At 30.1% G+C, this 25,275-nt stretch overlaps 3 protein-coding genes across 4 annotated transcripts; 2 read left to right on the top strand and 1 right to left on the bottom strand.

The window, feature by feature from the left end:
• The first annotated feature begins 16,392 nt into the window (after positions 1–16,392).
• Positions 16,393–19,639, top strand: LOC130969402 (pheophytinase, chloroplastic). Of its 2 annotated transcripts, none has more exons than XM_057895097.1 (6): positions 16,393–16,605; positions 16,822–17,551; positions 17,644–17,870; positions 17,949–18,140; positions 18,259–18,415; positions 19,081–19,637. In XM_057895097.1, exons 2-6 carry the CDS (start codon positions 16,838–16,840, stop codon positions 19,336–19,338), a joined length of 1,548 nt encoding a protein of 515 aa, XP_057751080.1. In that variant the 5' UTR covers positions 16,393–16,605; positions 16,822–16,837; the 3' UTR covers positions 19,339–19,637. The 2 variants fall into 2 exon arrangements, with proteins under 2 accessions (XP_057751080.1, XP_057751079.1); XM_057895096.1 differs by having other exon boundaries at positions 16,417–16,605; positions 16,817–17,551; positions 19,081–19,639.
• A 385-nt stretch (positions 19,640–20,024) lies between these two features.
• LOC130966588 (structure-specific endonuclease subunit slx1) lies at positions 20,025–22,103 on the top strand. The gene is made up of 3 exons (XM_057891402.1): positions 20,025–20,316; positions 20,864–20,970; positions 21,668–22,103. The coding sequence occupies exons 1-3, from the start codon at positions 20,111–20,113 to the stop codon at positions 21,859–21,861; spliced, it is 507 nt and encodes a 168-aa protein (XP_057747385.1). The 5' UTR covers positions 20,025–20,110; the 3' UTR covers positions 21,862–22,103.
• Positions 22,099–23,620, bottom strand: LOC130966587 (acyl-CoA--sterol O-acyltransferase 1-like). The gene has a single exon (XM_057891401.1). The coding sequence runs from the start codon at positions 23,486–23,488 to the stop codon at positions 22,325–22,327; it is 1,164 nt and encodes a 387-aa protein (XP_057747384.1). The 5' UTR covers positions 23,489–23,620; the 3' UTR covers positions 22,099–22,324.
• Between the last annotated feature and the right edge of the window lie 1,655 nt (positions 23,621–25,275).

The following is a 25,275-nucleotide window of genomic DNA, read 5'->3' as shown; positions in this document are numbered from 1 at the left end:
AAATTATAATGAGTTTTATTAATGACGGTTTAATGACAGTTAGATTTTTTTTTAGAGTTAAATATAATTTTAGTCTTTAAAGTATATACTAAATTTTTTGTTTTTAATTTTTTTATATAAAATCGTCTCTAAGATTTAAAATCAAATTTTTAAATTTATCATTTTTATTTAAATATTAAAATTTTGCACTAAATTACTCATAATAAAAAAAATTATAAAAAAAGTGTTTCTACAATTTTACTCTTGCGAAAAGCAAGGAAAGAAGAAGAAGGAGGAAGAGAAGAAGAAGTTGTCTACGATTCACCTATGTCTTCGCTTCTGTCGCCACTTTTGTACAATTTTGATCCCTAAGATTAGGACGATTTTAAAACTAAGTTAAATTTTAAGAACGATTTTACATGCAAAAAAAGGTTCGAAACAAAAAAAATTTTCACCATATATCTCAGAAATCAAAATCATACTTAATCCACTTTTTTAATATAATAAATAAAATATTTACCGGTTTATATAAATTTGGGATTATTTACTAATAAATATAATAATACAAATATTTTGTTTCTATTAACCTATATACATATTTATACATATCGTTATTTTACTGTAAACGAAATGTATAATATAGAGTAAAATTTTAAATATTTGTAGGGTTGTATAAATTGGTAAATATTATATTTATTTTATATATTTAAAATATCATTTTATTTACTGATCTATGCGTATATTTAAGGGAAATTTTAACTATTAAAGAGAAGATTTTTAATTAAGAAAATTAATTTTTGCAATAAAAAATATTATTTTAAAAAAATTAAATCTGTAGTGCAAAACCCAATTATATAATTAAAGCATTGGAGAGTAGTGATACTTAATATTTTCGTATTAATTCTTAAATTGTTTAATTATGGAGATGAAATTATATGAAAATTCGGTTGGCTAGTAGGAGAGGGGATACGATCGAATGTTTATTCAGTAGTTTACTAATTTTGCTAAGAGTGTTATGTTTAGATAGTTGTTAAAGGATTTATAAAAAAAATTATCCAAGTGTATTTTTTTATTTTGTAATACATTAAATATATCAGAAAATGTTAGAATAATTTTTTTATCTCGTTTATAAATATTTTTAACGGATTTTATAAATTATTTTTTTAATTAAATTTAAAAATTTGTTAATTCGATTTTATGGCAAATGGGCTTGTTCCACGTTTTATGATAGTATTAAATTAAGGAGGATGTTCGCATAAAGTGGCCTAAAACATCTTTTTGTAAAAATACTTATTTGTCGTATTATTATTGTACGTATTAATGAATTGATTATTTTTTAATTTTTTAATAAATCAAAATAAAATCGATTTTTTTATAACAATAATAATAAACCTAATTGTTATTAAATTTGGTCGAACCGACCAATTTACAAAACCCACTGGACCATGGTTTTTTTTTGTTTTTTTAAAACAAAAATCAAAGATATATTTATCTTTTTATCAAAAAATAGAAACATGATTTGGTTCAAATTGTGTAAATCGATCGGATCAAATAAGGTCTAATAATTATAATACGGACAATTGGGTTTATTATTGTTGCTATAATAAATCGATTTTGTTCTGATTTATTAAAAAATAAATTATTGACCAGTTTAATAAAGATGTCCAATAATATTATAATATATGTAAACGTCTTTAAAAAAAATATATTTTTAGTAGGGGTATTTAAATCCAAACCGATCCAAATTAAACTGCTTATCCAATCCAATCCAAACCGAAAATCAATTAAAACCGCACTAATTTGGATTTGATTGGATTATATTTTTTACAAACTATTGGATCGGATCGAATTTCGGATCTACTTTTCATGACCGATCCAATCCAATCTAAACCGCACAATGTGCTCTAATATTATTATTTTATTATTATATTTACAATTATACTTATATAATATGTTCAATTTGTTATACCTTTTTATATTATTCATGTATTATTATTATTTAATAAATATTTTATGTTCAAAATGTTATTTATTTATTTATTTTAACTAACCTATAATTTTATTTCTATTGTTATGTTATCATTGACTTTTAAAGATATTGTTGAAACTTATTATGTCATTGTTATGATTATTTAAAATTTGATGTTAAAATTTGTTATATGTATTTAATTTTTTTAATTTTTAAAATCGCAAATCCAATCCAATCCAAACCGCTTGAAATTGAATCAGGCCGAATCGGATTTTTTTAAAAAGTCATACAATTTAAACCGCACCGCAAGCAAAATTAATATTTGAATCGAATAAGATTTTGATTTAAAACTGATATAAACCGCACTGTAAACACTCCTAATTTTTAGTGTCTTTATCAAAATAATATCCTTAAATTTATTAGTAGTTCCAATACATCTTGGTCGCAAAATAAAAATAGTATTATTTCATATTATTACTACTAGTTGAGTTATTGACGTAGGAGCAATGGATTAAATCTTTGTTGAGTTTTAAGTTTTAACCAAATAATCAATTTCATTTTGACTTTAAAATGTATTCCGTTTAGCATCTGAATTTTATCATTATGAATTAAGTTAATTTTGTCATTGTCTTTATTATTATTTTTTTTTTTTGAATGAAAAAGTTCTACACCACCGGTGGAGCAAACAGTAAACATAAGTATAACTAAAAAACAGCACTAATAACCCAACGAATTAAAACAACTCCTAGTCATTTTTGACATTGTCATCAACAATCAAGAGTAGTACCACCAATCCACTCGTCAGATAGCACAAAGGACCTGTTAATGATTTCCACTGCACCTGAGCCTTGATTACGGAACAGCCTATCATTCCTCTCAAGCCAAATTGCCCAAATTACCGCAAAGAAACCAATCAACCAGCGCTTCCTCTCATACTTTCTTAGTGAAGCATTCGTCCAACTCTCAAAATGTTGCTTCAGTGTACCTGGAACGGACCATTCTCTTCCCAGAGCGAACAGCCAAACACACCACACTTGCCAAGTAAGCTCACAACCAAGAAAGAGATGAAAAGCAGATTCCACAGACTTACAGCACAGAGCACACATATTATCAAGCTGGTCTATGACACCTAATCTTCCCAATCTTTCCTTAGTATTCACCCTCTCAACCAATACAAACCAAGCAAATAATTCAACCCTTGGTGGGACGAAACCCCTCCAAATAGCACGTGTGAAGCTGTAGCTTGTTATTTCCTTCGGGAGTACTGCTTCCTGCATCACCTGCATGAAGGACTTAGTAGAAAACATACAACTCCTATCAAATTTCTAAACCACCCGATCCTCTCTCTCAGTTGTTAGCTTAACTGAACGTAAGATGACATGAAGTTGGTTCAAGAGTTCTAACTCCCATTGAAACAACTCCCGCCTCCACTGGAAGCTCCAAATCCACTCTAGCCCATCCCAAAACCCACAGTCCCTTATAACAGATCCTCTAAGGTTTGAAATCGAGAAAAGCCTTGGAAACAAGTCTTTCAAGACACCACCAGTTAGCCAAGCATCCTCCCAGAATCAGACTGTTCTGTCATTTCCTACTTCCATTGACAATCCACCAATCATCTGTTCCCTGACTTGTGGCTCTCTGATTTGAAGCTGACAAATATCCTTCTACGGGCCCCCTCTCAGAGGAATAGGTTGATCCTGCAGCATCACAGAAGGATTCAAGTTATTACAAGAACACACTACTTTTTTCCATAAGGGGCAATCCTCTTTCGAAAACCGCCACCACCATTTAAACAGAAGAGCTGTATTCCGAACTACTGCATCACCTACTCCCAGCCCACCCGCCTTTTTAGGGGCCATCACTACCTCCCATCTCACTAGTGGCAACCCAATCTGCCCATCCTCTTTACTCCACAAGAACCATCTTTGTAATGAGATCAACTTCGCTGCTACTCCCTTTGGCATCTTATACAAACTAAGGTAGTATATAGGCAGGCTATTAAGAACAGATTTAATGAGTACCAGCTTACCCGCTTTATTTAGGCTCTTTGCTTGCCACAGACTCAGCTTTGCTTCCACCTTTTCAAGCACTGGTTTCCACGTCTTAACTAGCCTCGGATTAGCTCCCAAAGAGATCCCAAAGTACCGGACAGGGAGTAGTTGCTCCTTACACCCCAGTAAAAGACACATCTTACTCGTCCACTGTTGGTCACAATTAATCGGAATGAAACTGGACTTTTCAAAATTAATATTCAAACCAGACATCAGCTCAAAGCAACGCAGTAGGCGCTTGTAATTCCTTATGGTCTCTTCCTCTGGAGGACAGAATAGGATAGTATCATCCACAAACTGTAAGTGCGACAACTCAATGTTATCTCGACCAACCAACAGCGGCGATATGCGCCCATTCCTCACCGCCTCCCCGATCATTCTATGAAGCACATCGACAACCAGGACAAACAAAAATGGAGATAAAGGATCTCCTTGTCGTAGACCCCTTTCCATTTTGAACGGCTTAGCGGGAGATCCATTTATAAGAACTGACATAGAAGCAGAACATACACACTCCTGAATCCACCCCCGCCACCGATATCCAAAGCCCATCTTCTGCAGCACGATATCCACAAAGCTCCATTTCACCCTATCATAAGCCTTTTGAAAATCCAGTTTAATTATCGCTGATCTCCGCTTTCTTGCCTTCAGCCAGTGCACTGTTTCACAAGCTATCAAAGCCCCATCGTGAATTTTTCTGCCCTGCACAAATGCACTCTGAATCTCGCCCACTAGATCTGGCATCACTTTCCGCATCCTCCGAACCAACACCTTAGATATGACCTTATAAACACACCCCACCATACTAATCGGTCGAAGGTCTTTTATCTCTGTAGCTCCAACAAATTTCGGTGCCAGCGCCACCTTATTTTCTAATTGATCATGAATAATTATAATAGAAATCACGAGAGTTGTAGAACAATATATCTTTCATGTTTTACAAAATATGAGATTTATGTGCACTGTAAACCAATCTCAAATTAAATAATATAGTATAATTTAATTAATTGTAAAATATTTGGATACATACATGAGGCCGCTATATATAATTGACTGGCTAAAACTAATTAATTAATTAACTAAATACCATAAAATAAAATAAAAATGGTATAGTTTTATGATTTGTTTATTAAAACGTGACACTACTTTTATGATTTATTTATCGAAACGTGAAAATAGTAAATACAAACAAATAAATAAAGATTACTATTAACATTGTTTTGTTTTTGACGTTTGTGATAAGTTTTATTTATGTTTTTGATATTTCAATCGTTTTATTTGTACTAAAATAAATTTAAATTGAGACAGCTCTTTAAAAACGTTGTCTATAATAAAAAAAAGTATTATCTTTGATCAAATACTTTTTTGACAAAATATAACGTTTTTTGGATGAATGGCTATACGACCGCTAATTAGCTCGTTACTTTTGGTCTAAGACAATACTTTTATGTATCACTTTTATATATAAAAAAAAATCCTTTTTATAGTAACATTCAGAAAACGTTACTTTTTTTTTACAAAAAACGCAATTCCACATGAGAGTTGCCTTAGAGGATCAAACACAACACTTTAACAAAAATTTTATGGTAACTCTTTTTACGAATTGTATTTTTTAATACATAAAACAACACTTGTCCAGATTTTTTTAAAATTATCTTTTCATATACCTAAAGTAACACTTGTATAAGTTTTTTCTGATTCTTTTTTTATAGACTTAAAGCAACAATTATCTAAGTTTATTTGCAGTTGTCTTTTTTTAATAAATCTCGCTAGAAAATCAAGAGGAGTCTAGCCAATAATAAGCCAACAAATATTTTTGAATTATATTCTATACTAATTAATAACATTAATTGTCATTAATTAGTGTTTTATTTAAATTTCTTTTTTTAAAAGATACAAAATTAATGATTATTAATTGCCTCTTCTTACTCTAATTCACCTTTTATCATTTATTACGCAAACACTAATTCTTCTTTTAAAAAAAACTTCGAAACTCCAAAAAACAAAAAGCACCAAAACATAAGATAATAAAGAATCTTCCAAATTCTAAGAAAAAAAACATATAAAATATAGGAAAAACAATCATCCAAATCCTAAGAAAGAAACATACAAAACATAGGAAAAAGAATTATCCAAAACTAATAAAAAGAATCATTTGAGCGGTAGAAAAAAGAAACATAAAAAACTAATTAAAAAATCATTCAAAATCAAATAGGAGGAGGAGAAGAAGAGCCGCAGGGTGGCCGATGACGACGTCTTGGACGGCGTTGCGTGGACAATAAGGGACTCGTGGTGACATGTTGCGATGAGTGGAGGAGTCGCCATGGATCGGAGTAATTGATCGCGCGTTGCGAATGGAGACCTGGTGGTGGCTGCGTCGCGACGGATGGGGAGTCGTGGAGTGTGAGTGGCGAACGATGGGGAGTCGCGATGGAATGCGAGGAGGATGAAGTAGAAGCACGATGGTGGCTGTCTTTCCTACACGAACGGCAGATGAGGTGGCAGAGAAGGATGCAAGGACGACCAGCGATGGCGCGCGAGGACGGTGCTGCGACGACGCTAGCGGCGCGAGCACGAAACCGCGACAGTGTCGGGCATTGGGAAGAGGGATTAGGATTTGTGGTTTTGTGTGGTGAATGGTGAGTGAAAGTGAAAATAAATTAGGGTAAGTTGTGATTCAAAAATACCATTAATGTCAATTAATCAAATTTTGATTTTAAAAAATAATTTAAAATTAATCATTATTAATTGAGTTGTTCAATTCTTAGTTGGTGGACACTTGACTCCTTATACTTTTTCTTTTCTAATACCTAAAGCAACACCTTATTGAATTTTTCTTAAGTTTTCTTTTTTTATATCTAAAATAATATATCTTTTACCTTATATTTTAATTGTATTCTTAACATTTGTAAAGTGATTTAATATTATTCTACTGTCAATTATATATTATAAGCTTTAGTTAAAGTTTTAAAAATTTCTTATTGATGTTAGAATACAAATGTTTATGACAGAATTGATGATTCATTTCGAATAATATTTAAACTAATCCCTCACTCACTTTTGTAGGGGCATAATTGAACTTGAACAAATAGTGAATAAAATATTAAAATCGAACACATTCAAATGAGATCTAATTAAGAATGAACACACTTCTAAATAAAAATAATTAAAAAATATAATTTATAATTAATAGTAAGATAATATTAAATTATTTTTATAAATGTTAAAAATACAAATAAAACGATTCAAATATTAAAAAGACAAATAAAATTTACTCTAAATATTATGGAGAAAAACGATAATTTACAAAGGAAGATTCAACTATATTACCAAAGGATTTGGCTCCTCTGTTATTACCAAACGAGAATTGTGCGTGCGGTTATTCTAATTTCTGAATAAATAAATAATAACTAACTATATTCTAAACATGTTTTATGGCTACTTAACCCATTGAATTTGGTTAGTATTTTCTCCTTTTATTGGGTTATTTAGTGTTCAATTTTATTGGAGTAATTCAATCTCATTTTATTGGTGTAGTTATTTTTCTTTTTATCGTACTAATATATTCCTTTAGATTATGAAACATTTGCAATTATTATGAAAAATGTTTGTCAAAAATATCCTTAGTTCCCATCAATTGTTGATTCTTCTGCACTTTGATCTGATTCTTTTTCTGCTGGCACGCAACACAAAATTTTCTTTAGTTTATTTCTTTTTAGTTGCTTAATTATCACTTCTTTCTAGCTAGATTTAAATCGTGGCTGAAAAATCCCATTTAGCCTAATTGTAACTCATTCATTTTAATGTTAATCAGTTTCTAAAACACGACAAATATTATTTTTCCCTTTTTTTTATAAAGCACAAAAAAGAAAAATGAATTTTAAAGAACACTCATATTGAAGCTGAAAGAATCTTGCAAGTTGCAATATTTAGAATTAGAATATCTTAAACAAATTCATATATATACGAATCGGAAATCCTGGCACGCAAAATGTTAGGGAAACCTTCACGTTAAGTTACTATTGTCCTTCTCTTTCTTAGTTCTCATCAACCCTAAATATCCATCATATATTAATAGAAATAAGTTGGATAATATATTTTTGGTCAATTATCCTATCACTCTCAATTTTGGTCTATTTTATTGTAATAAATTTTCTGAAATAAATGAAGTACTAGCCAAATTTGTTTCTTTATAAACAATAATATATGCATAAACAAATGAAGAAATAAAATGGTAATAATAGAACAAATAATATTTTTTTAAAAAAATAATTTTAACTATAGAATAAAAAAATGAATTAAAATTTTGAGACAAAAATAAAATAATTTAAATATTAATATTAACACATAACCAAAATCTTAAAAACTAAGATAGTACACTATTTTTAAGATATCTTTTAAATATTATTCTTTATTTAGTTTTTAAATAAAATAAAAAATAAAAAATAAATAACTTTTTTTTATTTTTTGAATAATTAGTAGTTTAATAGCTTAGTGAATATTTAAATTAATTAAATAATAATAAATTTTTAAAAATAAGAGACATAATTAATTAAAAAATTAAAATAATATATTATTAAATTTAAAGACTAACTAAAGATTAAATTTTAAAGAATAAGTAGTATTTTTTAAATAATTAATAACAAAAAACATAAAAGAATTATTGGTGTAAATCTTAAAAAGACTAAAAGATATAGGCTAACAGAACCCATGCATTTTCTTTTAACAGAAGAAACTTGTGCAAAAGCTTATGACCATCATCACTAGAGAGCGTATTTAGTGAGTTAATGAGGAGCATATGAAAACTGGCAAGTGAAAAGAGGGAATTATAATAAAAATTGGAGTAAAACTTCAACGTTAAAAAATAATAATGCGGTCTTTATCTATTTTTTTCGTGTGATCAAAATACTCTTCTAACATCTTCTGACCATTAAACTTTTCTAGTTATTTTTTATTCGAAAATTGACAAAAAAATTCTTTCGATCGCATGAAGAAAATAAATAAGGACCGCAATATTATTTTTTAAAGGTTAAAAAACTTTAGATTCATTTTATAAAAAAAAAGTATTGGGATCAACAATTTTTTAAAAAGTTAGCTAACATTTAATTATAAAAAAAATTGAATAATTTCACATTATTTGATTTAATCTCAGAATTATTAAAAATACTATTAATAAGTCAATTAATGATTATAAAATACAAAAATTACTAACTTCCTAACACTCCTCTTTTATAAATGGTACTATAGTAATAACGAGGGAGGAGTTTTACTCTAACAGTAGGTTTGTTTCAGAAGAAAATGAAAAGAAAGAAAAGAGAGGAAAGAAAATGGGAAGAAAAATGATTATTTTCTATTATTTGGTTGATGGGAAAAATTAGAGAGGAAAAAAAATGAATAAAAAAAAATAGTGGGACTCACCAATTTTTTTTCTCTTCAATATTAAAAAAAAAATGGATAAAAAAACTAATATTTTTTTCTCTACTTTTAATACTATCCTTTCATTTTTTTAATATATTTTATAATATAAAAATAAAATTATCTTTTTATAATATTTTTTTTTTATTTTTTTTATCTAAACACATCTAAAAATAATTATCTATTTTTTTTATTTTTTTTTTATTTCTTTCTTTTCAACCAAACATAACCTAAGTGACCTTATCATCCCTCGTGGGGTTATCCATAATCCTAATTCATGCCACGTGATTTGGTTATTGGGTTATGGGGACCAAGCTTAATTTAATGCTATATGCTCCTCACTTTTTTCAGATTTTCCACATGCTTACAAGTATTTTATGCTATATTCATTTCTAACTATAAATAATTTAGATGTCGACAATTAATTGAAAATAATTTAAATAAATTTTATATCCATCAATGTTTAGTTTTATTATACATTTATGACCAATTGTCAATATTAAAGAGACTAACGCGTACGGCATCTATTTAAATTAACAATTGGTTAAAGATGTCTAATAAAACTGAATATTCATAAATATAAAATTTATTTAAATTATTTGTGATTAACTTTATCAATGTGTAAATTATTCATAACTGAAAATAGATATTTATTCTTCAATCAAAATCAAAATTATTATAGTTAAAAAGTATAAATAAATAATAATAATTATTAGAAAGATTTTGCTAATAATTTTTTTAACGTTTATATTAGCTTTTGTTAAAATGGTTAACTGGCTCATTACAAAAAAAAATAATAATTTAATATACGGTTTAAAACTAAAAGACTAAATAAATTTTAAAATTAAATGATCAATTTGATTATTATATAAATATTGAAAAACCAATTTAATTAGTTAGAAAACATATTTCTCATAATAATTTTACAAGTCAACATTTCACTAACATCATTAATTTAGCCAATTTAAAATTGGGTATTAACTTGATTATCAAACTTCATAGAAATTAATTTTAAAATAGAATTCATTTAGGTGTAATGCACTAAAAATAATGAGATTTAAGATCCGTTTGAGAAATTTTAAAAGTAATTTTTTTGAGTTTTTTATTTATAAAAAGTAATAGTATTAATGTCTAGTATAATTTTTAAAACTAAATTACAGCTTTTTAAGAAGCTATTTAGAAGTTTATAGAGAAGTTAAAAAAATGACTTTTTTCATAATACTACTATTTTTTATCACATTTTTATAAAATAAGCACTTTTAAAACTAAAAATTTAAATACAAAATAACTTATTTATAAATTATTTTTAATATAATTATTTATTATTTAAACTATTTTAAAAAAAAAACTTAATTAAATTGTTTTGAACCTTAGAAGATCTACAGTTCTACACTAATGCGAGTCTTTTGTTTTTCGCTGGATAAAAAAAAGCCCAACGTCACTCTATCATATATTTAAGTTGATGGAGGCTTGCTTGATTGGTATATTATATGTTTTTTTAATAATTACATTCGAATTTAAGTTTAAAAATGTTATTTATATATTAATATTAGTGATTAAAATTAATCATCAATATATTATGTATAAATATATATAATTTATATATATTATTTAATTTATTTTTAATATATATTTATAAATTTAATATGTATTTTATATTAATAATTTTAGTGGTTGATTTTAGTATATACATAACATAATTTATTTAAATTTTACAAGAGAAAAAATATACTCATACAATGTGTATGAGTGTGTAATGCATGAATAATACCTAAAATTAAAAACTGTTTATAACAACCCAAGTTTTTAAAATTAAATTTTATATTTTAAATTTAAAAATAAAATTTAATTTAATTATGACTTATTCTATTATTTTGAATTATCTATCAAAAATTATATTGATAGTTATAATCTAAATTGATTTTTATAAATATTGTTATTACTATTATTATTATTATTATTCAAAAAGAAAAAAATGGCCGAAGGACATTATTTTATATATATAAGCCACTATATATATATATATATATATATATATATATATATATATATATATAAAGAAAGCAAGCCGAATATGGCTTATATGCATGAAAGTATATATATATAAAGCATGACACATGTTTTCTTTGCATGTATAACTAATGAGACTTAAGTTTTTTTATTTCAATAATCATCATCATTTTGCATTTCTTTCGCTGAATCACCGAACCACTAAGAAAAAGAAAGAAAGAGAGAGATCGAGAGTGTGGGTGAGGAGAACCGTAAAACCTTCGAATTTCCGGTCTTGATTTTTGGCGATTTATAACTCCAATAAAAAAATCTAATCCGGTAAAAGTATTTGTATTTTTCTCTTCTACGCGTTGATATTATTTTTGTTCGGTGAAAGCTGACGGTAATATAGCTCCCCTTTCTCTTGAGTTCGGCCAATTGGAATTTTAGGAGGCACAGACGATTTTTGACATTTTTCTTTTCAGCAGCTCGGTCAGAAAGTTTTTCCGAAACTTTTGTTGATTTTGATTTCATACGGAGGTAGGGAATTTTGTTTTGAAATTAACTGTTTTTAAACTATGAATGCCATGAAAGTCTAGTGGGTATTTGTAAATAATTTATGATTGTTTAAAATGACTGAATGATGAGTTTGAGTTGTGTTTGTGACTGAATTTGATGAATATGTATTTGATTTCTCGATTGAAAAGAGGTTAAAAATGGTTCAGTTGGGACCCGAAAAAGGGTGGCTAACCCCGAGTTTTAGGGGAAGTGCTGCCGAAATTTTATAAAAATCTGAGGTTTTATTTGAAAAGTTATTTTAAAAGATTTGGTTTTGGAAAATTAAATTATTTGAGATTTATTTAGTTGAGAAAAGGTGTATTCTATTTTTAAACTAGATTTATTAAGAAAAACATAATGTTTTAAATCCAATTTTGTAAGGAGAGATTTTGTTCTAAGTGTTGTTTTGAGTTTGTTTTTTTAAGAAAAGGAATCTCTGCCACAGGAGAGCAGAGAACAAAGGTTAAAGGAATATATTAATTAATGAAGCGTCTGCCACAGGAGAGCAGATGTGACATTGTTTGGGCCTTAGTGCCAAATGTAAAGTGGGGACGCCCATACACTGAGAACTGTTTTCCAGATGTACGCTTATTGATTTGGAAAGTCACACTGATGCGGCCTAGCCGTACGACTTATAAGCACACTGATGCATCTGGAAAGCCATATCTGGGACTTGTGCCCGAGTAATGTCGGGAGCGGGTAGGCAACCGACACATGAGCTCATGGCCTGCGTTAGGGATAGACATGCATCATGTTGTTTGCACATTTGCATTTGATTGCGCTTGCTTGTTTTATTACTTTGTGATTGTATTGTTTGTCTTGTTGTGACTTGCTTGTACATTGAATTGAATCTCTTACTTGCACTATTTGTTTGTGAGTATATTAAAGTGATTACGAGTTGACATTTGACTGAGAATTAACTATGTGGCTGAGAGACAGAAAATGTGACTAGTTTTATATTTAAAATTTGTTTTGAGTTTAGAAATTTAAAGAAAAGTAATTATTTATCTAAAGTAAAAATAAAAATATTTCCAAAGGGTTAACAAAATAGTTTTACTAAGTAAGTTAATTATTTGCATTAAATTCATTACTTTTACGGCATTCCCATTCCCTACTGAGAATGTGTGGTTTGTTCTCACCCCAAAATCTTCCACCCTTTCAGTGACACAGGTTCGAAAATTCAGTTAGAAGATGCAGACGACTAGTAGATTTACTTGTGATTCCTGTTATTTTTATAGAGTTCCCTCGCCCTTGTCACTTTAAGTTTTATTTTATCCAGATGGATAGGTATTGTATTTGAGTTTTATATTGAATTCATTTGTATAGCATTTATTATTATTAATAATTGTGTGATTTGAATTACTACAAATAATTTTCTGGTATTTTCTTATAAACTGAAATGCAACATCGACCTAAAGGCTCAATATTAAATAGTAAATAAGGAGAATAGGTTAGTAACTCCTTACTTTTTGTACGATCATGACGTGTTAAAGATTAGGGCGGTTTGAACTATTGATTTACGTAATTGGAAGTAACCAGTTCGCTAAGTAGACTCACTCTCCCGAGGGGCTACAAAGGCTGGAACTATTCCTGTCAAAAACAAAGGACCTACTTATCATCCTAGGAGTTAGCAGGTATGATTGAGTCCCCTCTCTGTCTGTCTCTCCGAGTTTCTACTACTAAGTAGCACTTCTGCTATTCAATCATAGAATCGATTCCAATCAAGCTGAAAGATGAAAGAAACCCTATATTATTAGTAAGCTCTAACGCCCTTCCTTCACTGTTTAATCCACCTAATAAAGAAAAAAGTTGATATACTTTTAAGACAAAAAAAAAATTTGTTCTGTTTTTCCATGCTGAAAATAATTTTCACTGGCAGATTTTAAAATGAAAAAATAAATAAATAAACTTCTCACCCAAAAAATAAATAAAAAATATCTAATATTTACTCATAAGATTAAAAAATAAAAAAGTAAATTCTACTTTATTCTATTTCTACTTTTAAATAAGTCCGAACAAAATTTTAAAAACACGAAAAAATTCACCAATAAAAAAACTTCTCATATTTTTTCGACATATTTATAGTGAATTAAATTTGATATTTAATTTTTTAAAAATATTATTTATATATTAAAATTAGTTATTATGTATTTGTATATATATATATATATTATTTAACTTATTTTTAATATATATTTTATATTTTAATATATACTTTTAAGACAAAAAAAATAATTGATGTGCTTTTCGCATGCTGAAAATAAGTTTCACGGCAGATTTCAAAATGAAATAAATAAATAAATAAACTTCTCACCGAAAAAATAAATAAAAAAGGATTCTAATATTTACTCATAAGATTAAAAAATAAAAAAGTAGATTCCACTTCACTCTATCTCTACTTTTAAATAAGTCGGAATAAAATTTTGTAAGCACAAAAATATACACCAATAAAAAATAAAAAAAATTCTCATATTTCTCCCACATATTTAAAGTGAATTAAAATCGATATTTAATTTTTAAGAATATTATTTATATATTAAAATTATTTATTAAAATTAGTCATTATATATTTATATATACATATATTATTTAATTTATTTTTAATAAATAATTTATATTTTAATATAAATTTAAATTTATTTAGATAAATTTTAATAAAAAATATTTTAAATTAATTTTTTAAAATTTTAAAAAATAAAAATAATTTTATATTTAGATATTTTACTTAACAATTATATTTGAGTGAAATAATAAAAAAATATTTTTTTATTTATAATATTAAAAACATAATTTTTCAAATACAAAAAATTTTTAAAAAAAATATAAATGGTAGTTTTTATTTTATTTTTATTATTAAAATTTTGTTAAATATAATAAAAAATAAAAAGTATTTTTATAATTTAGTGATACTTAAATAAATTTTTCATATTATTAGTTGATTTTGATGATTAATTTTAGTGTAAATCTAAAATTTGTCAGCACTTAAGTAAATATATAAAGTATCGTTTTTGTTCCCAACGTTTGGGGTAAGTCTCAAAGTTGTCCCTAACATTTCAATCGTCCTATTTAAGTCCCCAACGTTTCAAAATTGACTCAATGTTGTCCTACCGTTAGGGATCCGTTAATAAAATTGACGGCGGGACAAAATTGAAACGATTTTGAAACGTTAGGGACTTAAATAGGACGAAAACGTTGGGGACAAAAATGATACATAGAAATAAATTTTAATTTTATTCTTCAATAATAATAATTTTTTACTATACATAGTATTCAATTATTTTTAATCACATTTACACTTAATCACATCACTTTTATTCTAAATAATTTTTTTTATTTTATACTTAAAGTAATGTAATTTTTTTATAAATAAATAAATTTTACACTTTTATTCTAAATAAATAATGTAATATGAATAGAATGAAAGTGTAAAATTATAAAAAAAATATAAATAATGTGATTGAGTAATGAAAGTAAAATTACATTATTTAGAATGAAAGAGTAAAAGTATAAAAAAATTAATTTATTTTGAATGAAAGTGTAAAATTATAAAAAAAATTATAAGTAATGTGATTAAGTAATGAAAGTAAAATTACATTATTTAGAATGAAAGTATAAAATTTATTTATTTATAAAAGAATTACAATACTTAAGTATAAAATTATAAAAAATTTATTTATTTAGAATGAAAGTGTAAAATTAAAAAAAAATATAAGTAATGTGATTAAGTAATGAAAGTAAAATGATATTATTTAGAATGAAAGTGTAAAAGTTATTTATTTATAAAAAAAAATTACATTACTTTAAATGTAAAATTATAAAAAATTAATTTATTTAGAATGAAAGTAGAAAATTATTAAAAAAATTATAAGTAATGTGATTAAATAATGAAAGTAAAATTACATTATTTAGAATGAAAGTGTAAAATTTATTTATTTATAAAAAAATTACATTACTTTAAGAATAAAATTATAACAAAATTAATTTATTTAAAATAAAAGTAATGTGATTAACTGTAATTTAAAAAACGATTGAATATTATGTACAGTAAAAATTAATATTATTGAAGGATAAAATTAAAATTTATTTTTATGTATTATTTTTGTCCCCAACGTTTTAAAATTGTCTCAATTTTGTCCCGCCGTTAATTCTATTAACGGATCCCTAACGGCAGGACAACATTGAGTCAATTTTGAAATGTTAGGGACTTAAATAGGACGATTGAAACGTTAGGGACAACTTTGGGACTTACCCCAAACGTTAGAGACAAAAACGATACTTTACTCAAAGAAAAAAAAAGGAGAAAAAATATAAGTTGGCACGTGTTAAAAGTGTGAGATAAAGAAGTAGGTAGATTCGGTCCCTCGGTAATGGTGGTGGATGTCGAACACGTGTTTCATTAGGTGTCATCTTGTCTTTCTCTATGTCTTGCATCTTTCCCAATTTTCGGACCCTTCTCCATTCTCTATTTTCTTTTTCTTTTTCTTTTTTTATTGGCTTGTAAAAGAAGAAGAGCCTTGCAAGCAACGAATAAATAAACCCATTGACTCAACTGAATCTTTCTAATTAAAATACCTCACTGGACTTTCCCAGTTTTTCCGGAACGAGAAGAAGATTCTCATGCTACCTTCTTCATTAATTTAAAAGGTACAACTACTACTACTGCTACTAATTTATTGTTTTTCGTTTTCAATTTTCTACTATTTAAAGCTTTTAATAGCAGCTGAGATAGTCTCTTTCACTAGAATTATAATTAAGTTAAATTAAATATGTATGCAGTTAAAGTTGAAATCTTTATATGATGATCACAAAAGTTTTTGATGAATTTCTACTGAGTTCACTTGCTATGGCTTGTTAGTGCAGATTTGAGTTTTTGGGTATGGAAGTTCTCTGTTATGGTTCCACACCATGCTGCCAAGTGGTGCAGACAAAGTGGAAATTGGTTGAAAAGAGCTTCAATTCACGCCAATCAAGGTTTCCAAGCTTTGTAAATCATGGAATTTCTTGTTCCAACACCGTACCCAGAAGTGATTCCATGAGATTTCATGATAGGTCACTAAGTGTTCCAGAAGAGTCCAGAAGATTGAAGAGTTTCAGGGTTTATGGTGGAACTTCTGATGGTTATGTGATTGGTAGTGAAGATGAAATTGCAGGGATTGATGAACAGGCTGCTTCTAAGATTCTAGTTCCGGGGTTACCAGATGGTTCAAATGGTGAATTTGGTGCTCCTATAAGTAGTTGTTTCTGGCAATGGAAACCTAAACTTAATGTACACTATGAGAAAGCTGGTTGTGAAAACATTGGTTCACCAAATGTTCTTTTTCTTCCTGGTTTTGGTGTTGGTTCTTTCCATTATGAGAAACAGCTTAAGGATTTGGGGCGTGATAATAAAGTGTGGGCACTGGATTTTCTAGGCCAAGGAATGTCCCTTGCTTTTGAAGACCCTGCCCCTAAGATTAAGGAAGGTGAAAGGGATATGGATAGGGATAGTACTTCTTCATGGGGTTTTGGAGAAGAAGCTGAACCTTGGGCAACTAAGCTTGTTTACTCTGCTGATTTGTGGCAAGATCAAGTTAGATACTTCATTGAAGAGGTAAATGACATTGTCTTAGATTGGTTGCAACTACTTGCTTTGAAAAATTTATTGATTCTTAGTGGAATGACTCTGTTTTCGGTTTTCGGCAGGTGATCCGGGAGCCTGTTTATATTGTGGGGAACTCGCTAGGAGGATATGTTGCATTGTATTTCGCAGCACGAAACCCTCATTTGGTGAAGGGTGTCACATTGCTTAATGCAACACCTTTTTGGGGGTTTCTTCCTAATCCAATCAAGAATCCACGGATAGCGAAATTGTTTCCATGGGCAGGAACATTTCCTTTACCTTCTAGTATAAGGAGGTTCACAGAATTGGTGTAAGTTTCATTCAATGTTATTCATTTGTCTCTTTGAAAAGGCATGTTTCTTATAAAACGTTCTGTTTTGACCTTTAGGTGGGAGAAAATTAGTGACCCTGCAAGCATTGCTCAGGTGCTTAATCAGGTTTATGCAGATCATTCGACGAATGTAGATAATGTGTTTTCGCGCATAATTGAAACCACAAGGCACCCTGCTGCCGCAGCATCGTTTGCTTCAATCATGTTTGCTCCTCAGGCTGAAATATCTTTTGCTGAAGCTTTATCTAGGTAGCAGAATACTAAAACAATTATAGCATTAAGAATTTGAATACTGCTGTGGCTATGGATATGCATTTATGATTTATGGTTCAAACCTTGAGGATTTTGAGTGTTGTTTGCAATGTAGATGTAGAGAAAACGATGTGCCGATATGCCTGATGTATGGGAAAGAAGATCCATGGGTGAAGCCAATTTGGGGAGTGCAAGTGAAGAAACAAGTGCCTGAGGCTCCATACTATCAGATCAGCCCTGCCGGTCACTGCCCTCATGATGAAGTCCCTGAGGTATGCAACTAGCATCCCTTCCTCATTTTCTAGTTCCATGGACTGTTATGGCAAATGCTTAAAAGTGCATCCCAAAGGGTGTAATGTAAACCATCTAGCCTAATAATTAGATTCCACTGCTTGAATCCGTAGCTTTGAGGTCACAGAGAGACAACTCAACCCTTCTCCAATGCTCCCCTTCATGGCAAATGCTTACCATACACAAATAGATTAAAATAAAAAAGAGGTTAAGAGAATAAAAAGCATTGCTAGAATTTTGTTATCACAAAAATGTCTCATGTTTATTGACACTTTCAACATGAATTCAGTCAGTTACACCAATGATAGATCCATGTTTAAATAGTTGGGGACATGTAAATGTACCTACAATATTTTGCCCTATTATATTGTTAAGTTGACCCCTACACCAACCTATGAGTAGGTGAGGCTTCTCGACTCGCTTTTTGCGCGGCTCGGTGTCTTACCCTATAAAAAGTTTTGATTATGCTGTTGTGAAAACTTTCGATTATTCGGCTATGAGAAGTTTGTTTATTCGATTATTCTGCCATGAAAAGTTTGATTATTCGACTTTGAGTTAGTGTTATACCACTGGAGTTCATTCTGAAAATTCTTGTCCAAGATTATTATTGTAGCATTGGTCATTCAGATGATATCATTGTGTGCAGGTGATAAATTTCTTACTAAGGGGTTGGATCAGACACCTTGAGTCCAGTGGCTCTCTCTCATTGCCACTGCTTGATGAGCTAGACAGCAAGAAACATACTAATGCCATTGCTAGGGAGTTGGAATACATCAGAGAAGGTTCAAAAAAATCAGTGATGGTAAGATATTTTGGGTCCACAGTTTCCTTGTGGGACAGGCTAATATCTTACATCAATTCAGGTTCCAAGTTAAGGAATTTGGCAGCAAAGTCACAACAATGATGTATGATCAATTATGCCCTCTTGAGAAGATAAGAAAAAAATTGTATATTTTGTGTATAAAGAAAATGAAACAAGTGCTATTGACTTATTGTAGAATCAGTTTGCTATGGTATGGCATAGCACAGTATAGTGATTAGAGTGATTTAGTCTAAAATGGTTTACGTGTTCATACATAATCGTAGAAGTGTAGAACTATGAAGCAACAACAATGCACACGACGTTAATTTGCTAGTACAACGTAGCTAGTAATTAGTATATGGTTTAAAACATTAAAAATGGAATCCTTTATTGGAGAACGTCTATCAATTTATATTAAAATAATTTCTAATATAAGAAATTGTTTTAATTTGATAAACTGGCTCAAAAAATAATTTTAATTTGATAAAATGATTTAAAAACATTTTAAATATCAAATTTGGATTTTTCTTAAATTTCTTAAAAAATAGCTCTTGATAATTTTATGCTAAGTGTTTTTTTCTTTTATATGTATTTTTAAATATTCTAAAAAAATTAGATTAAATACATAAATTATTTGCTATTTTATAAAAAGAAAGTAATTTATTTTATAAAAATAAAATTACTGGAATAAAATATAATTTTTTTAAAATATCATTTTCTCCCCGAAAAAATGATAATTTATTCAAATAAAAAAAATGAGAATCCACTATAAAGGTTTCTATTTAAAAAGTTAGAAGTAGTTGTTTTCAACGGTTGGGAGGAAAAGCATGAAAGAACTAATATGACGGATACGCAATGTAATGGAGAGTAGAGAATGAGAACGATATCGGGGGCATTTCGCTCCATCAAACGCCCAAATCTAAACCCTAATTTATCCAAATCCTCACCTCCTACTGCTTCCACATCACACCTGAATTTCAATTCCGAACCAAAATCGGAGTCTTGGTGCGTTTATCTGATCCTCTCCACCAACCACCCAATCAAAACCTACGTTGGGGTCACAACCAATTTCCCTCGCCGGTAACTCCAATTTCACCTTCTACTGAGCTGCATCGTTATAGATGTAGCTTCCAAATTCTATTTACTTGTAATTGGATTCTGATCCGTTCACCTGGGACCTCAAAGTTTTGCTTTTTATAATTTTTATCCCTTAATCATACTTGTATTTTTGAAATTGATCATGCTATGTAACAGAGATTAGTGTTGGAGCCTGGGGTTAGATTTGATATCAAGGAAACTCAATATACTCATGTTGTAAACTTGTATTATGCTATGGAAACTTCAATGCCTCTCTGTATTGTATACAATGAATTCAGATTTTCATGATATTGGTATGGTAAAAGTACTATGCTTTGGTTTAGAATACTTAACTTTCAGTCAGACTAAAGCTGCATAAATTGTTACTTTCCTATTTGCCATTGACTTGCTTTTGCATTTTGATTTAAATTTTGTTCTTTTCATGAAGTTGTTTCTGTTATTGCCCTTTATTTTGTAATGCTGTTGTCTGCAACTTGCCATGGAGTTGAGGGAGTAGATATTTAATTTGTGCTTATCTTAATTGGTGTAGATTGAAGCAGCATAACGGCAAGCTTAAGGGTGGTGCAAAAGCATCCCGTGCTGGAAGGCCATGGATTTGTGCATGCCTCATTTGTGGTTTTGCAGACCGGAGTGAAGGTATATTATATACATTTGTACTTTTCATGTGCTTTTGTTTATGCCAGTTGCCAAGACACTGCATGATTGTTTTTTAATGGTTATATCTTTAAGCCCAACATATTTCCGGAGTAAGCTAATTGATAAATTGTTGAAAGATGTTGCAAGTTTCTGCCACTATTGGCTTTTAGAGAGAAGAAACTGTAAAGAGTGAGCAAATCAGTCAAATTTTGCTCATCTGTTCTTACAATGGTGTAATGTGATATGGTGGTTTGATGCAATGATTTTGACAAATACAAATAATGTGTTTTTATTGTTAAAGGGGATGTTTTCCCAGCTGTAGTAATCTATCCTAGATTAAAAAAAAATTAAAAGGAGATTTGAGCATAAATGGGATACTACAAACATGATCCAAGACAAGGTGCAATGCCATCGTTTGATCCATGTAGCCAACTTATCCTAGTCGGCAGGATCATGCTTTGTTGTTTTCGTTGTTGTTGAAGTAATTGGTTCTAGCTAAGATCTGGCAAATAAGATGAAAATGATATCTGCACTTTAGTGTTATTCTGTGACTTGATTTTCTCTTTTTCTTAGACCAGCGTTGAGGAAGATAATTGTCTCATCTTGTTATGTTTAAGCTGCAAAGATTTGCAGCATTGGTAGTTTCTCATGTCTTTGCAGTTAATGTATTTTGTACTGTGTTCCTTCATCATTGTAGCTTGTGTGTTTGAATCAAAATGGAAAGATTTCTCAAGGAAATCTCCCCGCAAAAGTAAAGATGGCAGCAGCTCCAAACAGATTGAAGATCCCTCACGTCCGTTGCTGCAACACAGGCAAGCAGCTTTAAATAGAGTGAAAAGCTCACTTGACTGCTCTCACTTAGAAATTAACTGGCATTTAGATCCATCGTGATTCGACCTCCATTCTATGTACTTTAATGAATTAATAACAAAAAATTGAAAAAATGGCAAAACATAGGCCAAATATTTAATATCAACTGTACTATAGGCATTGATTCATTGTTGTAGCAGAAGTTATCCATAATGTATTATCTTGAGGAAGCTTATCCTCTTATAGCAAATATTAAATTCATACGTGTAATCAAAGTATGATATTTGTCAAATACATTTGAACTTTTCCCTTCAATTTTCATTAGTTTTAATCAAAACTCCAATTTATAGATTGATTCATATGCCAAATATAAAAACAGAATCATATGGAGCATGTAAAATTTTTAATTCAATTCAAAATGATACACTATTCTCGTTCATGGTGTTAGCAACAACATGAAATACTTGTCATTTAGTTGGGGGAGAACTATAAAAACTCCTTTTTGTTCTGAGGTTCCAACAATGCTCAAATCATCAAAGAGAACTCAGAATGCAGCACTGAGATTCTTGACAAATGCTCCCAAGGCAGCATAATCCTCAAACGCCATGACATCAATGCGACAGCGGACGAACTCAGGCAGGAACAACCAAAAGCTGGTGGCAGCAACAAATCCAAAGGTCAACAGTCCGGATACCAATCTCGGCAACCGCCGCGTGGATCCAAGTGTCTTCTTTAACACAATCTCCACCATCAAACACAATCCATGAAGGACAAAGAACTCCATCATCCTCAAGGTGGGTGGCATCCTCCCCATATAGTATAATATCAGCTCATGCATTATCCCTGATACCACAAAAGTTGCAAAAACTGCTGGCAATGGAGCCCAGCTGGGACCAACCACATTAATTGTGGCTTTCAGTGACGGCTGGTAAACTGCCGGGCGTAAAATGCTGGTGACCATGAGGTTCCACCTTCTGCCCCAGAAGTCCTGGAGTGAAGTGGAGAGTAGTGGATTATTGAATTGTGGCTCCAGCTCCATCCCCATGGTTCTAGCCAGTGCAGCAAAAGTAGCTAACAGAAGCTCTAACATGAAGTAAATATGGAAACAGTACATGCCAAAAATGACTTTTGGGTGGATCTGATGACTGTAATCATACAGTTTCACCAAAGAAGCCAAAAGAATGGCCTTTATTGCATATGGTAAAAGTGGCGTGTGACCTTTGCTGGGGTTGGTAGGAGATGTCTTTTCTTTGCTCTGGCCATTGGTTTTTGGCGTTTCTGAAGATGGATTGGTTACAAAATGTGAACTTTTGGAATGCTTTGATGGATCTGGAGGTGGTGGGGTTTTGCCATCTTGAGAGGTTTTAGATCTGATGTGTGGTTGATTCTGTTGGATCTTGATAGGAAGGGAAGCAGAAGCTACAAAACGTCCTAAAGAAATTGATGGATCAGAGGACAAGGGACCTTTGTTGAAGGCAAAGAGAATGAGTTTGAAGGTTCCAAGCCATGCAAAGAAGAATCCAGTGTTGCCTCTCAAGTGCACACTTGAGAAGTTGAAAGGGATGAAGAGGAAGAAGCATATGATAGGAGCTAAAAAGAGAAGTCTTCTTGTTCCTGCAGAGATTGATCTTCCAATCCAATAACAATAGCATAAAGATATCACAACTGAAATGTTCACCTTGATGACCATGATAATATCACCCTCCATAACTGCTTAAGAATCTAATTCGTGAGAACAATCCTTAAAGTTTGATTAAGACTCCACAATTAATGAGACTTTGGAATTATACCTCAAAATCAAAGGTGGACTTTGAGAAAGCCACACACAAAATAAGGTAGCATTGACATATGAATATGATATTGCCATGTGTTTGGGGGAATTTAATAATAAATTAAGAACCTATGACTTGGAGTTGCATTTTGTGGCGGTGGTTTACATAATAACCTAGTTTAATTTTTCATTATCTTTGTAGAAGATTTATGCCGAGATTGATGTGGATAATATTATATTATCCCGTGAGTAACACATACAAACCAAAAAATCTGTCTGTGCGTTGACCAGAAAGTGTGGATTGTTAGAATTTTGGACTGGTAATTAAAAACTCAAACAACTTTCCAATATGAAAAAACTGTTAGATTGTTACACAATGGGGGTGTGTTCACTTCTTGTATCACGGTTCATTTTTATTTTGTTGAAGCTTAGTAGGTGAATTGGTGATATGCAAATATGCAATACTAGAGTAAAAAAAGGGGGCAAGTAGCCGTAGAATCCCATAGACCTACTTTAAAGTTTTAAAGGATGCGTTATGAAAGGTCCCCACCCCTTGTATAGCGCCAAGAATTTTCCTTTTAAGTAGAAACATGGAAACAATACGTAACGGGTAGGGTAACACCGATTTATTTAATGCTATATTCACATGAAGAATTGATAATTATCATTACATCGGTGCTAATGAGTTATAACTGAAATGGTATAGTTTTCCTATACTCAACTAAAAGGTTGCGGGTTTGACTCAACTAAAAGGTTGCGGGTTTGAGTCTCCTATCTTTAGTAAAAAAAAAAATATCATTACATTGGAAGTTTACATAACTATGGGACATTACCCTTGAGTTGGTAGTAAAATTCTAGAGAAAAAGACAAATAGGCTGATTTTTTTTTTTTTTGTGGACATTTTTGTTTCTAACAATTGAAAAATATTTTTAAGTCCTTGACGTTTTTAAAAGTTGGACGGATCAGTCCCTCCATCCAAATGTCTCCGTCAAATCCAGCAGAAAAATCTGACGTAACTCCCGTAATACTTGTCACGCGTACGCGTCGTCTGACAAACTTTCCTCTCACGCGTACGCGTGACACACGCGTACGCGTCATCATGAATTCAGCAAATCCTCATTTCTTCATGAATTCTCCACTTTGCATGCTTTTTTTTGCATTTCTTTCAAACCATTCTTGCCTTCAAAACTTTAAATCACTCAGACAAACATATCAAGGCATCGATAGGAGAAAAGTAAATTAAATTTAGCAATTTAATAGCCTAGAAAGCATGTTTTCAATCATTAATCACACTTAGGAGAAATTCAAAAAACTATACTATTTTAGTGAATAAATGTGGAAAAAGTTGATAAAATCCACCAAATTCAATACAATATAAACCATAAAATTGTGGTTCATCAACTTTTCCACACTTAAACATTAGCATGTCCCCATGCTAAACTCTTGTGGTTCATCAACTAATATGCAAAATGCCCTACCTACTTGGTTAAAAATGAATCAATCTCCAAGAACATATATGAACAAGTAGGGCTAAAATAGTATGATGATTTATGAATTACACTAATTCAAATTTCAAAATGAAGTATAAATATACTTGCAAGAAGAAAGCTTGTGAAAGCAAGGAACAAGGGATTGAGCATCGAACCTTCACCAAAAGTGTTTGCACTCTAATCTCAATAGTGTTTAAGGGTCGATTCTCTCAATTCTCTACTAATCTTACTTTC

This window comes from Arachis stenosperma, chromosome 3 (genome assembly GCF_014773155.1).
Source record: "Arachis stenosperma cultivar V10309 chromosome 3, arast.V10309.gnm1.PFL2, whole genome shotgun sequence".
Classification (NCBI taxonomy): Eukaryota; Viridiplantae; Streptophyta; class Magnoliopsida; order Fabales; family Fabaceae; genus Arachis; species Arachis stenosperma.
The sequence above is the reverse complement of the archived record's forward strand: the minus strand, read 5'-3'. Positions and strand labels throughout refer to the sequence as shown.

Coding starts and splice junctions, on each gene's coding strand:
- LOC130969402 (XM_057895096.1), top strand. CDS start 16,838: ATGGAAGTTCTCTGTTATGGTTCCACACCATGCTGCCAAGTGGTGCAG. Junction 17,871..17,948: donor AGGAGGTTCACAGAATTGGT/GTAAGTTTCATT, acceptor TTTGACCTTTAG/GTGGGAGAAAATTAGTGACC. Junction 18,416..19,080: donor CTCATGATGAAGTCCCTGAG/GTATGCAACTAG, acceptor CATTGTGTGCAG/GTGATAAATTTCTTACTAAG.
- LOC130966588 (XM_057891402.1), top strand. CDS start 20,111: ATGAGAACGATATCGGGGGCATTTCGCTCCATCAAACGCCCAAATCTA. Junction 20,317..20,863: donor ACAACCAATTTCCCTCGCCG/GTAACTCCAATT, acceptor TAATTGGTGTAG/ATTGAAGCAGCATAACGGCA. Junction 20,971..21,667: donor TTTTGCAGACCGGAGTGAAG/GTATATTATATA, acceptor TCATCATTGTAG/CTTGTGTGTTTGAATCAAAA.
- LOC130966587 (XM_057891401.1), bottom strand. CDS start 23,488: ATGGAGGGTGATATTATCATGGTCATCAAGGTGAACATTTCAGTTGTG.